The sequence below is a fragment of the Scatophagus argus genome, chromosome 9 (genome assembly GCF_020382885.2).
Source record: "Scatophagus argus isolate fScaArg1 chromosome 9, fScaArg1.pri, whole genome shotgun sequence".
Classification (NCBI taxonomy): Eukaryota; Metazoa; Chordata; class Actinopteri; family Scatophagidae; genus Scatophagus; species Scatophagus argus.
This window is the reverse complement of record NC_058501.1, coordinates 19,571,031-19,583,510: the sequence shown is the minus strand read 5'-3', so window position 1 is coordinate 19,583,510 and position 12,480 is coordinate 19,571,031. Positions and strand designations below refer to the sequence as shown.

Genomic DNA, 12,480 nt, shown 5'->3' with positions numbered 1-12,480 from the left:
CACACATATGTGTGCAACCTTCTCCAGTTCCAACTGAAAAGCTCACCATAAGCACCATATAAGGTATATAATTTAAAGCTACTGTCCCCAGTTAAAATATTTCTCTATATGCCCTCAGAACCATTAGAATAATTGGACAGATGGTAATCTACCGAGACATGATCACTGAAACCATATCGTAAACATGTTTGACCTTACATCCCCCGTGACCCACAGCTTGTTTCTGGTCAATGGCTGGGTTAGCCAGAGCGACCGTGTTTACATCAGCATGATAATAACTGCATATTTCATGCTCTGTTTGAGCCTAGGCACTGAGTGAAAGGCGACAGGATGAGTGGTCACTTCCTCTCTTATCCCCAGGCCACTGAAATAAGTGACATCCAGGACAGCAAGGGCAGAAAAGGATGGAAAAACACGTTCTTTAGACTGAACAAAAAGGCAACAAAGAGCTTGGCTGTCAGTGCCGTCAGGGCCAGAGGATGAGGGAAAAAACTTCTTCTTTAGCATAATGGATGTTTCTCCTTCCAGTGTTGTGTAGCTGGAATGCTGACTAATAGTGCACTTTAATGGTGATGCAATGTTTGAGTGCTTTGACTGTTGTGAACTGGTCTAAGTCGGGTTTCTTCAGGACATGCGTCACCTCAAGCAAACATTTCAGCCCTTAAAGATTTTGGTGAAATTGCAACAGAAAATCATTGCTGACATAGCTTTTTCACCAGTTTTATCCATATTTTCCTTTCTTCCAGTCCCAGCCCTCTATCAAGACAACGGCCATCATCCCCAGCCACCCCTAAGGGCAGAACCGCCTCCCCCAGCCCCGCTGCGTCCCCCAAGCCTCCATCAACTCGTGGAAGCCCGTCGACTCCTAAAGGTCGGCCAAAACGAGCCAGGACCCCTGCCAGGATAGACCACCGCACCTCCTCCCCTGCCCCTCTCGAAAGAGTGAAGGAGCCTCGCAGGCCCGCCACACCTGAGGAGAGAAAGGGTGAGTGCTGGATTGAAGCAATGGCAATCATGATGTTCCCATTGCAGCTCCTGTACGATTCAATTTGTCTGTGTCATAAGTGGTCCTTCTCCCCTAACAAGACAAATTTGAAACGTGATCATTTAGATTTTTTTTGCAGCACACACGTGTGACTGTTCTTGCTTGACCTTGATAGTAGTGAAAAAATTTAAATTGTTTTTTTGCTCTCTTCCTCGCCAGAGGATCTAATGGAAAAAAGCGAACAAGCCCCTGGAAAGTCTGTAAGAAGCAATAGACAAAGATTAGCATCAGGCTTAATTAGCCATGAAAACAAGGGAATGTATTTAGTGAGCCTCACACAGCTCCATGGTCTGTCTGAGCTCACACAGCACAAAGAGGCTGCACTAATCAGCCTTAATTATGTAATTACCAACTTCTTAGGCTGAAGCTACAGCTGTTTACGGTCTCCAGTTGCTATGGACAGAATGACGGAGAGAAAAGGCTGCAGCTAAAAATGTGTCCTTAAAAATAACTGATTGGCACCACTTGAAGACTCATTACTTCCACACGAATAATTGCGTTAAATGTTTTCGTTAAGTTGCACAGTGTAAGATCTGTGTGTCACTGTCTCTTCTGTAACACTTGTTTTCCCTGTTTTAGGTTCCCCTGTGGTTCCCGCCATCGTAGTATCCTCAGCCGCTGCCTCACCGCCTGCATTGAGCACACCCGCTAGAACCACGGCAGCCTCCCCCTCACCTGAGCCGGTCCACTCAGCTCCGTCTGTCCCTGCGGCATCACCTGCACCCTCACCATCAGCCAAGCCCATGGCCGGCACAAACGACCCTGAGGAGGCGGCTCGCATCCTGACAGAGAAGCGCAGACAAGCCCGAGAGCAGAGGGAGAGGGACGAGCAGGAGCGCCGCGAACAGGAGGAGAAGGAGAGGTCAGAGGGTATTTAATATGCGATATCGACACACAGCCAGGGAGGGTCAGAACAGTGTTGACATCTGTCAGGTTCTTTACTGAGCAAGAGAAAAGGGGACTTTTAAACACCTGTGTCCATGCTGTATAGTTCCTATGCTTCCCTTTTTGAGGTTTGGTCCAAACTACCAGATACTTTCTTTTTCCTGGTCAGCTATCTCAGGAACTGTACAGAAGGTCATATGACTATAGTATTGTATGGTTAGTGTAGCTGAAAAACATTGAAGGTGTTCAGCTATTCCTTATGTCATGCATGAAAAGGTAATAATAAAGTAAATTGTAAAGGAAGGCTTTATCTGTTATCAGCACATGTCCATTTGAATGAGAGCTCACTCAACACTGGCCATTGTGTTTAAACATGACGAATTTATTAGTCTGTTGGCTAATTCTAACCTCAGCAAGTTGCTTGAAATCTTGTGTTGGAACTCAGAAGTCGAACTGCTTCTGTTTCCTTAAATATTTTGGTTTCTTGTTGTTTGTGTGTCAGTTGCCAAGTCAACAGAGATAGATTGAAGAGGAAAATGTAAAAGTAATGTAGAGATGTCCTGTCAATAGAATCACCGAGATCTTAAAATATTTCAAGTTTTCATTTTGTGGAAAATACTGAAACAGGATATTATGGAAAGGATTTATCCTCAGCCTTATGCCCACATTTTTCAGGATTCTCAGAGAGGAGAGAATAGCGAGGGAGGCGGAGGAGAGGCAGCGCAGGGAGGAGGAGGCCCGCGCCATGGCCGAGGAGCAGCGGAGGAGGGACGAAGCTCAGCGCCTGCAGGAGGAGAAGGAGGCTCAGGAGAGAGCCAAAGCCGAGCAGGAGGAGAACCTACGCCTGCAAAAACAGGTATGCTCCCTGTCCACTTGCAGCCCACACAGAAAACAACCAAAATGGAAGTGGTTGGCGAGGTTGGGTGTGGATGCAGAGCAGTGGACAGGTCTGGTTAGTCAGACAAGGTTGAAAGGAACTTGTCATCAAGCACAACTGTGGCTATTATTACTGCTTTTCCAGTGAAGCTCACTTCACACTCGCTGCATCCTTGCATCATTCTAGGCCCTCTCCTGTCTTCTGCAAATAATTCACCGCGGCATGATTCAGTGTCGCTTGTTTACTGTTCAAGCTCAGGCGCTCACCTCACAGTGATCCAAAATGTATTTCTATATCTGTGTGACGTTTTTGTCCTTAAAGGCAAATATTGATCCATACTGCAGAGGGTTAGCTGCAATGAATGCGCCCCTTTTACCTGTCAGTTTTTCAATTAATCCTTATGAGCAATATTGACCCTTCCTGTATGTATAAGTGGATGTTGCCTGGGAGAAACAGTGGACAATAATCCTTGAATAGTAGAAACCGATTACCAGTGAAACAGGACATATGGCTTTTCATCATACTGGATTTGTTCAACCTGTAGACCTTTCAAGAATTTCCCTCCAGGGATTAATAAAGGAATTCTGATTCTGATTCTGATTGTAGCATGATCTTATCTGTGTGACTGCTCTTATCCAGTGCTTATGCTTTGCCACCCCCTTGTGGTCTTTCACAGAAGTGTCACTTGAGGTTCAACATGGTCCAATATAATCATGCAAAGGTTTAAGTATTGTATTTTGCTTTGAATGGTCCTTACGAGGTCGTAAATGTTGAAAATAGATCTTTCTGGCTCAAAGGTGCAGGAAAATATCCCTTTTGTGACTGTAAACAATAATTGCAGCGAGCAACCACACCCTTGTTACGTAAAAGACGTGTTATTTTGACTGAGTTTGTTTTCTCCCTTCTGCCGGCATTAAAGTTGTGGTTGAATTCTCGCCTGTGTGTGTGTTTCAGAAAGAAGAGGCTGAGGCTAAAGCCCGGGAGGAGGCGGAGAAGCAGCGTCTGGAGAGGGAGAAACACTTCCAGAAGGAGGAGCAGGAGAGGCTGGAGAGGAAAAGGGTAGGGCAATACATCCTCTTCTTGCATCATTGTTCTTTCAGTTGCTTTAAATAATAAGCAGAAATTTAATTCTCAGTCCTTTCTTTACAGACTAGGTGTAAAATTCTTAAAGATTTTTGCTGTAGAAACCTCTGATTCTGTAGTCAATTTACAATCAGCTCTGCTCCCCTTCTGGAGGCATTATGTTGTGGGACCTACATTCTGTGGTTTTCCTTTTGACGTGACAAACGCAGGCTTGAAAGTTGAGTCCCTGAAACAAAGATGAATGATGTTTTTGGCTTATCCTAGATTGGCTGTCTGCATGCCATGATTTAATAGGGCTTTGACTGTGTGTGAGCATGAAGCTATATATAAACACCAATAATGGAGAGCTTGCGGTGCCGTCATCTGTGTGTGTGGATTTGTGCAGATCTATGTGTGCGTGTGTGTGCACTGTGACCATGGGCATCCACTCAAATATACCACCCACATCTACAGTAAGCTCACGCCTCTGTATGCTAGCTAAGCCTTTCTTTCCTTCACCTCATCTTCTCTCCATGTGTGAAGGGCTCTTATCTAGGCGTGCCAGGATCGGCTTGTAGCTGAAATTAGCCTCCAATAACAGCATGTTCCCTGCCCCAAAGACTCTTCTCGTAGTCATACTGTACAGCATATTGTTAACTGACTGATTCCTACCAAAACTGACTGATCCACCTTTGTTATGTCCTCAACAAAGAGGAGGATGTGGCCAGTAAGAGGTCACAGGTGGTTTAAAGTATCCTGAGGAGCGACACAGAAACTTGGTGGGTTTTTATGAGCTTCTTTGTATGGAAAGCACTTTGTAATGTTGGTTTTAAAAAGTCCTGTATAAATTAAGGTTATTATAATTAGACAAGCGACTTAAGTCTGGAGGCGGAAGATTTGCAGCCGAACTTGATGACTAGGACATGAGTGTGTGAGCTGCCCCTGAATAATCTTGGATCTCCTCGTGGCAGCTGTGGTTATGGTCCGACTGTCTCAGGCTCACGGTGTCTTCAGATGAAGGTTGAATCTAACATCTAAGCTCTGCCTGCTGAGTGTACAAAATAGCCACATAGAACGGTTTGCATTTTAGTACCGTACAGGCTTGTTGTCTTTCCTCTATCTTACTGTTCATTGTCCCACCATCCTACGCTCTTGTTCCAGCTGAATACACATGTGCTGCTTCACCATTATTGACACAGCCCTCCACCTGGAGACATGAAGGCCCCAGTGTGACTTGGTGCATACACATTAAGCTTAAGATCCCTTTTTACTGATGCATAGAAGCAATGGACAGCAAAATATGGAACACCAGTTCAGTCTGAAAAGGTGGGAGGGTTCAGTCTAACCCACAAATTCAAATGCAAAGAAAAAAGCCTGCTGTTTCCCTGTGGATGCTATATTCATAACTTCCTTTTGGTATGAAAACCGCAGCCTTTAAATATTAACTTTATAAGCACATCTGGCCCGATCCCACTGTGTTGGCATACAAGCTCTACAAACATGAAGCATTTTCCTTCCTCTTATTCTTTTCTTTCTTTTTTCAGCGTCTGGAGGAGATCATGAAGAGGACACGCAAGACAGATGGAGGTGACAAGGTACATTTGGTGTTCAGTTTTTGACCATAACAGCAAGCCAAACCTTAGCATTTCAGTCAAAATGACTGAAAACATCTTCCATCTCCACAGAAAGAGACAAAGCCCACCCCGCTTGCACATGCCAACGACAAAGAGGCAGACGGCAGCAAAGGTAAGCAGAACATCAGTCTGAGCTAGTCTCTCACAAGACACCATCAATTGTTGGAGGAAAATCATTACCAGCTACAAGCCTTTGATCTGCAGGAATCGCTTAGGGTAATTGTCTTAATTGACATGCCATCAATGTGTTATCTGTGCAGGGATTCAAAGCAAAGTGGAGACTTTGTGACCAGCTGCTTTCAGGAATCCACTTACAAATGCATTTCTAATTCGTACTGCTTTAATTAGCAAATCCACATGTACATTTTAGAGCTGACTCATATTATTGTCGATGAACTAATTTTATGTATCCCAGCTTTAGTCTGGTATATAATTACACACTGCTTCTCTCCTTTGATTCTTTCACCTCTTCCATATCTTAGAATGAACAAAAGCACAGGTATTGTTCTACTTTTGTTCTCATGTGAGTCAGATTCACATCAGAGCATGTTGTATAAAAGGGCCGTTGGATTATGTCTCTGCCTCATATCCTGTACAGCTGCAGTTTGAGCTCTTCTTCTCTGTACAACAGGACCCATATGTGCTCGCTTGTTGTCCAGGCTGTGGGACTGTGGGAGCAGGGAGGAAGAGTGGGCTCATGGCAACAGCCTCCAGCATTAACACACATTTACTTTTAACACAAGTAGTAATAAGTGGTGCTGCAATTCCCATACACATGTCCACATATTTCTACAACTTTTAATTGTAGAAAAATGTTATATTAATGCTATATTAAGAAAAATATACATTGCACACCCTCCTTGTCTAAACTTCCACGTCAGTACCATAGATGAGTCAGATGAAGGGGATCAGTGTGGTCTGGGATATATGCTGCTCATGGCAAAGTTGCAGGAAGACATTAGCCAGCCACTGATGTGGTCGGAGGCCTGGCAGGGTTCCCTCCATTCTAGTCAGGGGAGTGGAGATCTGAATCAACCACAGCCATGTCGGCAACAGAGCTGAGTATCCTGACTAGGAAAGATGTCCCAGGACCTTTTGGTATTCCTGCCTGTTAGCTTTAACCTGACACGCTTTATAAAGATTACTATTGGTGGCGTTTGCCACCTTCTGATTGATCATGTCAGGTAGGGCCGGATGTTGAATATGTGTGAGTGTGATTTGATGTGCATGTACACCAGCTAAATGACTGCTTTACTGTCTTTCCATAGCATCTGCTGAGTATGAGCCAAAGCCAGAGGTCAACCTCTCCAATAACATGACAGAAAATGGACAGACCAATATCAAAGAAAGGTAAAACTATTGCTCCCCCTTTTTTAACCAATTTTGAAAGTTTTGAAAGTTTGATGCAAGACCACCATGAACAGTGTAAAACCTGAGTGCCAGAGAAATAAGCCGGCAGTTGTGTGTTGTTGCTGTAAACCTCAATGGAAATCATGAGGAGCCACAAGATTAAGGCCCACAGTAAACAGCTTCTCTATTGGAAGAATGATTTGGCTCCTTGAAATGTTTACTCTTTGTATTTGAGCACATTTCTTGGGGTAGAGTTTAAAAGACTTCTGTTGTTGGACGGCTGTGGAATGACTCATTTTTTTGTATGAGTCACTCTTATCCATCTTAACTATAACCATATTCTCCTTTGTGTCTTCCTTTTCCAGTAGCCCCTCAGTCCAAGTAGTTAATGGAGTCCAGCCTGCAAGGCATGAAAATGGTCTGTCCACCAAAGGAGACACTGCCCACTATGGAGATATCATCCATCTCGCAAATCACGGCAACACCACTAACGGAGCACGGGATAAGTCTGAGACCACTGTGGCCAGTGAGCCGATCCTCGCGTTTGAAAGTGAGGATTCATTCATGAAAAAGGCGGGGCCCATGAAGCCTCAGCATGTTGCAGGTAGGTACTGACTGACACGCTGCTTTACAACACACAAGAGAGGCCACAAGACCAAAAAAGATGTGAATGAAAATCTCAAGAGAGTAGAGGCAGGAAGGAACTGGTGAGCCTGTGGGACTTCATTTATAAAAACTGACTCACAGTCAGTTTCGATCTGAAGTATTGCTAAAGCAGCAGTAGTAAGAAGTAGTTATTGATTGCCAGCAGGACATTAACAAAGCAGAAAAAACCGTAAGCAGTGGGAAACAGCGAGACTACCAGCACTTTTAAATTCAGTAATTAATACATTATATCTTGTTTGTTCAATTCATACATTAAGTGTACAACAACAAGTGTAAAAAAAAAACCACAAGTGGTGAGTTTGCAGGGGAGTTAATGTGCTCAAACTCTGACTCCTGATTTCAGGAAGTCATGCCTGCTGCACCCTAAGAGGGTTAGTTCCATCACATAACTGCCTGTAAAACCACAGCGTTTTGCTTTTTACTGAGCTGTGAATAAAGTGCTCTAAGCGGTCGGAAAGGAAGTAAAACCATGGCTTTTTGATGAGTCTAAGGGTTGAGATAATACACAATTGATTCCCAAAGAAGGAAATTTACAAGAACATGTCACCCAATTATAGTCGGTAACCTAAATATCAGTATCCAAACAGCCACATTTTGATTTTTAAAGGATTTTGGACCACCAATCCTGCAATTCAGTTTGTTTTCTGTTCCTTGTAAAAAGTAGCAGCAGACAGAGCCGAAGTTCAATTGTAACAAACTCATGTGCACTCAGCTAATTTTCCACATGACCAAGTTTACTTTAACCAATTAAGACTGCAGTACAAAGTATCATAGATAGTACTGTTGTCCTTGGCCCGAAGCGACCACGAAGCTGAACTTCATAGAACGTGCAGGTCATCACCTCGGTGAGAGTGAGTACCCCCTGAGGGAGAGGATGGTGTGGCAGGGAGACTCCATTTACACTCACAAAAGGGTGGAGATGGGACATGGAAGAAATAGCGTAGGGACGAGAGAAGAGAAGCAGGGTATCTTTATACTGATGACAGCTTTTATTCAGCAGCCCCATGGACTTGGGCCTGCACCCAGTGAGGAATTCCTAGAATGGCTGAGGCGATGAGGAGAACCTATCCACAAGTGCTTCACTGCCAGGGGTTAGAAACTGGACGCCGAAAGCATTAAAGCACCGTATCACCCCTCACTCAACCCCCTCCCAACAGCAACGTCAGCAGCACCGTACTCTCCCCTTCCTGCTAGATTTTAACCTTCACCTGATAGCACGAAGACGAGCCAGCAAGCACAAAGACTGCGTAAATCAAACAGAGGACAATTCCTTCTGATCTCTGAAGTATTTCCTGAAATCACATCTTGGTGAACACACCTCTCGCCTTTAACTCAGTCACGTAAAAAGCAAACATTCTCTCGCCTCATTTTCACGCTTGTCAATATGGGACACTTGAGATGCCTCTGAATTGGCAAGACATTTATGATGAGGTCTGCAATTGGGAATATTGATATGCGTGAATGTTTGAATGTTACAATGTAATATCACAGGAGGTCAGTTTATTTTGAGGCATGCTTAAAGGATTTATTTGAATGTGCCTGCTTGTTGAGAGCACGGCCCCTCCTCTTCTCACACCTGGCGTTATTACATCAATTACCAACTTGTTTCACATGCCGGCTGCATTTGACTATAAAATGTCTCGCTACAGTCAGGGCCTTTCCGTTACCACCGTGTGCACAAGACAGTAAAGGTTTACGGGTTCATGCCTTCCGCGACATGTTCAACATCTTTAGCATTTTGTATTGTCACCAGGTCAGAGGTTTACAGACCGTGTCATTACTCAGAATAAAGAGGGTCACCCTGTTGTGGCTACAAACCAGACTCTGTTTTGCCTGTTAGCACGTCTTGATTAATCCCCAGTGGCTGCTGACCCTTAACCCCTTTGCTCTCCCTCACAGAGGTCCTGTGACGTGTTTAAGTGCTCGTCGCCTTAGGCCACTGACCTTTCTCAGCCCTGCCAACGCTCGCATGGGGAGCTCTGTGACCTGTGCCAATGAACGACCTTTTCTGAGCCCCTATTAGCAACCATGCATCTCTCTGAAGATGAAGTGGGCCTCAGGAGATGATGACCAAGCACCAGGACACGAGCAACAAAACAAAACAGGATGAAAGGTGTTTCCGCAAGCAGCACAGGTGCATCAGTGTTAAACATTTGTAGAGATCTTTGTGGGACAGTTTCCATGCACCTTAATACTTGACCGTATCATCCTTTTTACAGTACAGCTGAGTAATTATTACAATAAGCTGTGGTGGTTGTTGTCTTTGTTCTTTAGTTATTTAACTGAAAGAGAAATATAAAAGACTGGGTACATTTTTGTGAATAATGTAAATTAACTTCGTGGGACGGACAAAGGAGGGACGGGGGTCTGTGGATTGAAGCTGTAAGAAAGGGAGTCATTTTATGCCACTTTTCTCTGAGTAGACCTTCTATGTGAAACCCAGGTATTATACATCCTGGTCTGTATAAAGATACCTGTAACAGTTTTTTGTAAAGTTGAACTGAGAAATCTGGAAAAAAAAAATTGAAATGTAAGTTCAAATGCAACGGCTTCTTAATGTGTGTAAACATAACGTCTGTCTCAGCTATGACTGATTGTATGCAGAACTGGATGTAATGATGAGTCTCCAACCTTCACGCTTAAGAAACTTCAAGTTATCAAAGTTCACATCCCGATAAACAGGAATTTATGCCACTATTTAATAGTTAAAGCTGTGTCTATGTCAGATGTGCAAGCATGACTATTCTCTCATTTGCAGTAAGGTTTCATGGACTCATCTGTATTTGAAATGCTGGTGCGTGTACATGCTATAATTACTTTGATGTGCATTACAAGGTCAATGAGAGTATCTCAAGTCTTATTAAAGACAAGCTGTCCAGTCTTTGGTCTCTTCCTCGATTTGTCATGAATTGCAGTTGACTTGAGGAATCCAGGGACTATGTGTGGGAACAAAGAAAATGATACAGATGTTCTGAATTCAGTGTTAAAGATTCTCTGGTTCATTGATCTATAACAGGCTTTGAAATTGCTTATCATTTGTTATTAATTTGACGGTTTGTGAATGTGTTTTCCTTAACATGTTTAATCCTGAGGTTCAATAATATTTTGATTTTCAGTGGAAATTTGCATTTCCTCTCAAAAGTCACAGAAGAGTGCACGCTAACCACAGGAAAACAGATTTAGAGGTGGTACCAGATGGCCTTACAGTTGGTGTACAAGGCATGCGAGTTGGCTCAGCTGTCCATTTCAGTTTGGGTCTCCTTTTACAAAATCCCTACAGGGGGTACATGCCACTCTATCTGCTGCCCCCTTTCACTATATTCAGGTAGCCAGAGGGAGGCCTGGCACACTGTTTCCACCCTTCTAGGCAGCCAAAGTGCATTACAAAAGACAATTTATGCCACACAGACATGCCACACAGATCATCATGTAGGCCTTGTGTGATTTAAAGGACTTGAGCCATTTGTGAAACGCAACTGTACTGAAGACTATTTGAACGAGGGACTACGGTTTGTTAACCGGAACCTGTGATGAACAGATGGCCTTCTTTCTTCCCAGTGGGCTGAGATGTGCATCCAAACTCTATTTTGACTGTCTTTTCGAGGTATGCATTCACCAAAATGAAAGAAAAGGCAAAGATTTATCATAAAGAAGACCCAACATAAATGTGATCAAGACTTTCAAGTAAACGAGAACTGTATTTTTTAAAGCTACTAACATGGTAAAACATGGGAGTTTTCATTCTAAACAGTGTTAATCTTACAATGCTATTATTACTACTACCGGTAATTCTCCCTCAGCCAGGCAAATGCTAGTAAATTTAAGCTCACAACTTCATCGCTGCTTTTGCAGAACATTTATCAAGACATCAATTCATATATCTCAGAGTTGGACTCTGCAACAGCCAGTTGGTTTCCTGAGCTTCCTTGAGAAAGATGTTAACTCCTGCCAACAGCTAAGTGTAAGTTTCGACAACATGACCTCATTAGTTTAACATGTTTCCTGCGACAGTTGTCCTCGAGTCTGCCGTTAAAAGCTGTATTCAACAACCCCACCAGAGGGTGCAGCACTGCAGCATGGAGGTAACAGGCAACATATTTCATTTCTCAGGATTCATGCCTACTGTTAAGTTTGGTACAACAGTGTGTGAATGGGGGAATTAATTGCAGGCAAATCCCAATGTCTACATAATAAAACTGAAGAGGTTTATTTAAAATTCAAAATCTGTATGGAGCTTTGGACACAGCTGATCTGCTAGTCAATCCCTGGTAATGTGTAGTACTTCTCATAGGGGACTTGAGGATTAGTGGGCACTATTTTTAGGGAGGTGTCAGCAAGGCAGTGCACAGTTACAGGCAGGGTAGTGCCAAGTCTCTGAATAAATTCACACAGATTGAGGATGGAAAAAGTAGAAGGAAAAGGTAAAAATTTGTGGATATGTGGGGTGATCCAAGGCCAGTAATGGACTTTGAATTTAAGTGTTTTTCCTGGATTCCTGGATCATCCTGCTGTAGCCTGTAAACAGGCTTGACTGTGCCACTTTGATTGACGGGTACATTATTTCCTGAGTCCTCAAGTGTGCTCTGGAGGTGTCATGATCCATACTATATTTTCTCCTCCTCACTCATATTTCAAACAAAACGAGCTAACCACATCCTGTTGTGTGTGTGGACTTTACAGGCATGTTGCCAAACCTTTGTGTTAAAGCTGCTCTGCGTGGAGTATGCAGCCACTCTACTTTTGGACAGGACCTTACTGTTGTTTCAGATGTAACTCACTGCACTTGAGGACTGTGAAGAATCTTGTAAATGTTTCAGAATGCCAAGTGTGCCCGCTCAGCCACCATTTTAAACAAGACAGGAGGTTCACCACTGGGTCACGCCACAGAATTCCACTCCAGATAAGACCCACCACTGCCACAGTTACTCATACATCACAGCCATCAAAGCCTACAGCCTTGC

General features: G+C 43.6%; 1 protein-coding gene across 5 annotated transcripts in view; it reads left to right on the top strand.

Moving 5' to 3' along the window:
• Positions 1-10,400, top strand: part of map7d1a (MAP7 domain containing 1a) — a 37,309-nt gene extending 26,909 nt beyond the window's left edge. For 4 of the 5 annotated variants that reach the window (XM_046399478.1, XM_046399476.1, XM_046399480.1 and 1 more), the window contains 9 exons: positions 747-985; positions 1,625-1,907; positions 2,606-2,786; positions 3,762-3,866; positions 5,414-5,464; positions 5,555-5,615; positions 6,772-6,853; positions 7,219-7,457; positions 9,419-10,400. In XM_046399478.1, the coding sequence (XP_046255434.1) occupies positions 747-985; positions 1,625-1,907; positions 2,606-2,786; positions 3,762-3,866; positions 5,414-5,464; positions 5,555-5,615; positions 6,772-6,853; positions 7,219-7,457; positions 9,419-9,429 (1,252 nt within the window). In that variant the 3' untranslated portion in view covers positions 9,430-10,400. The remainder of the gene's footprint in view (positions 1-746; positions 986-1,624; positions 1,908-2,605; positions 2,787-3,761; positions 3,867-5,413; positions 5,465-5,554; positions 5,616-6,771; positions 6,854-7,218; positions 7,458-9,418) is intronic. The other variant, XM_046399477.1, reaches the window with a different exon arrangement.
• Positions 10,401-12,480: the final 2,080 nt, after the last annotated feature.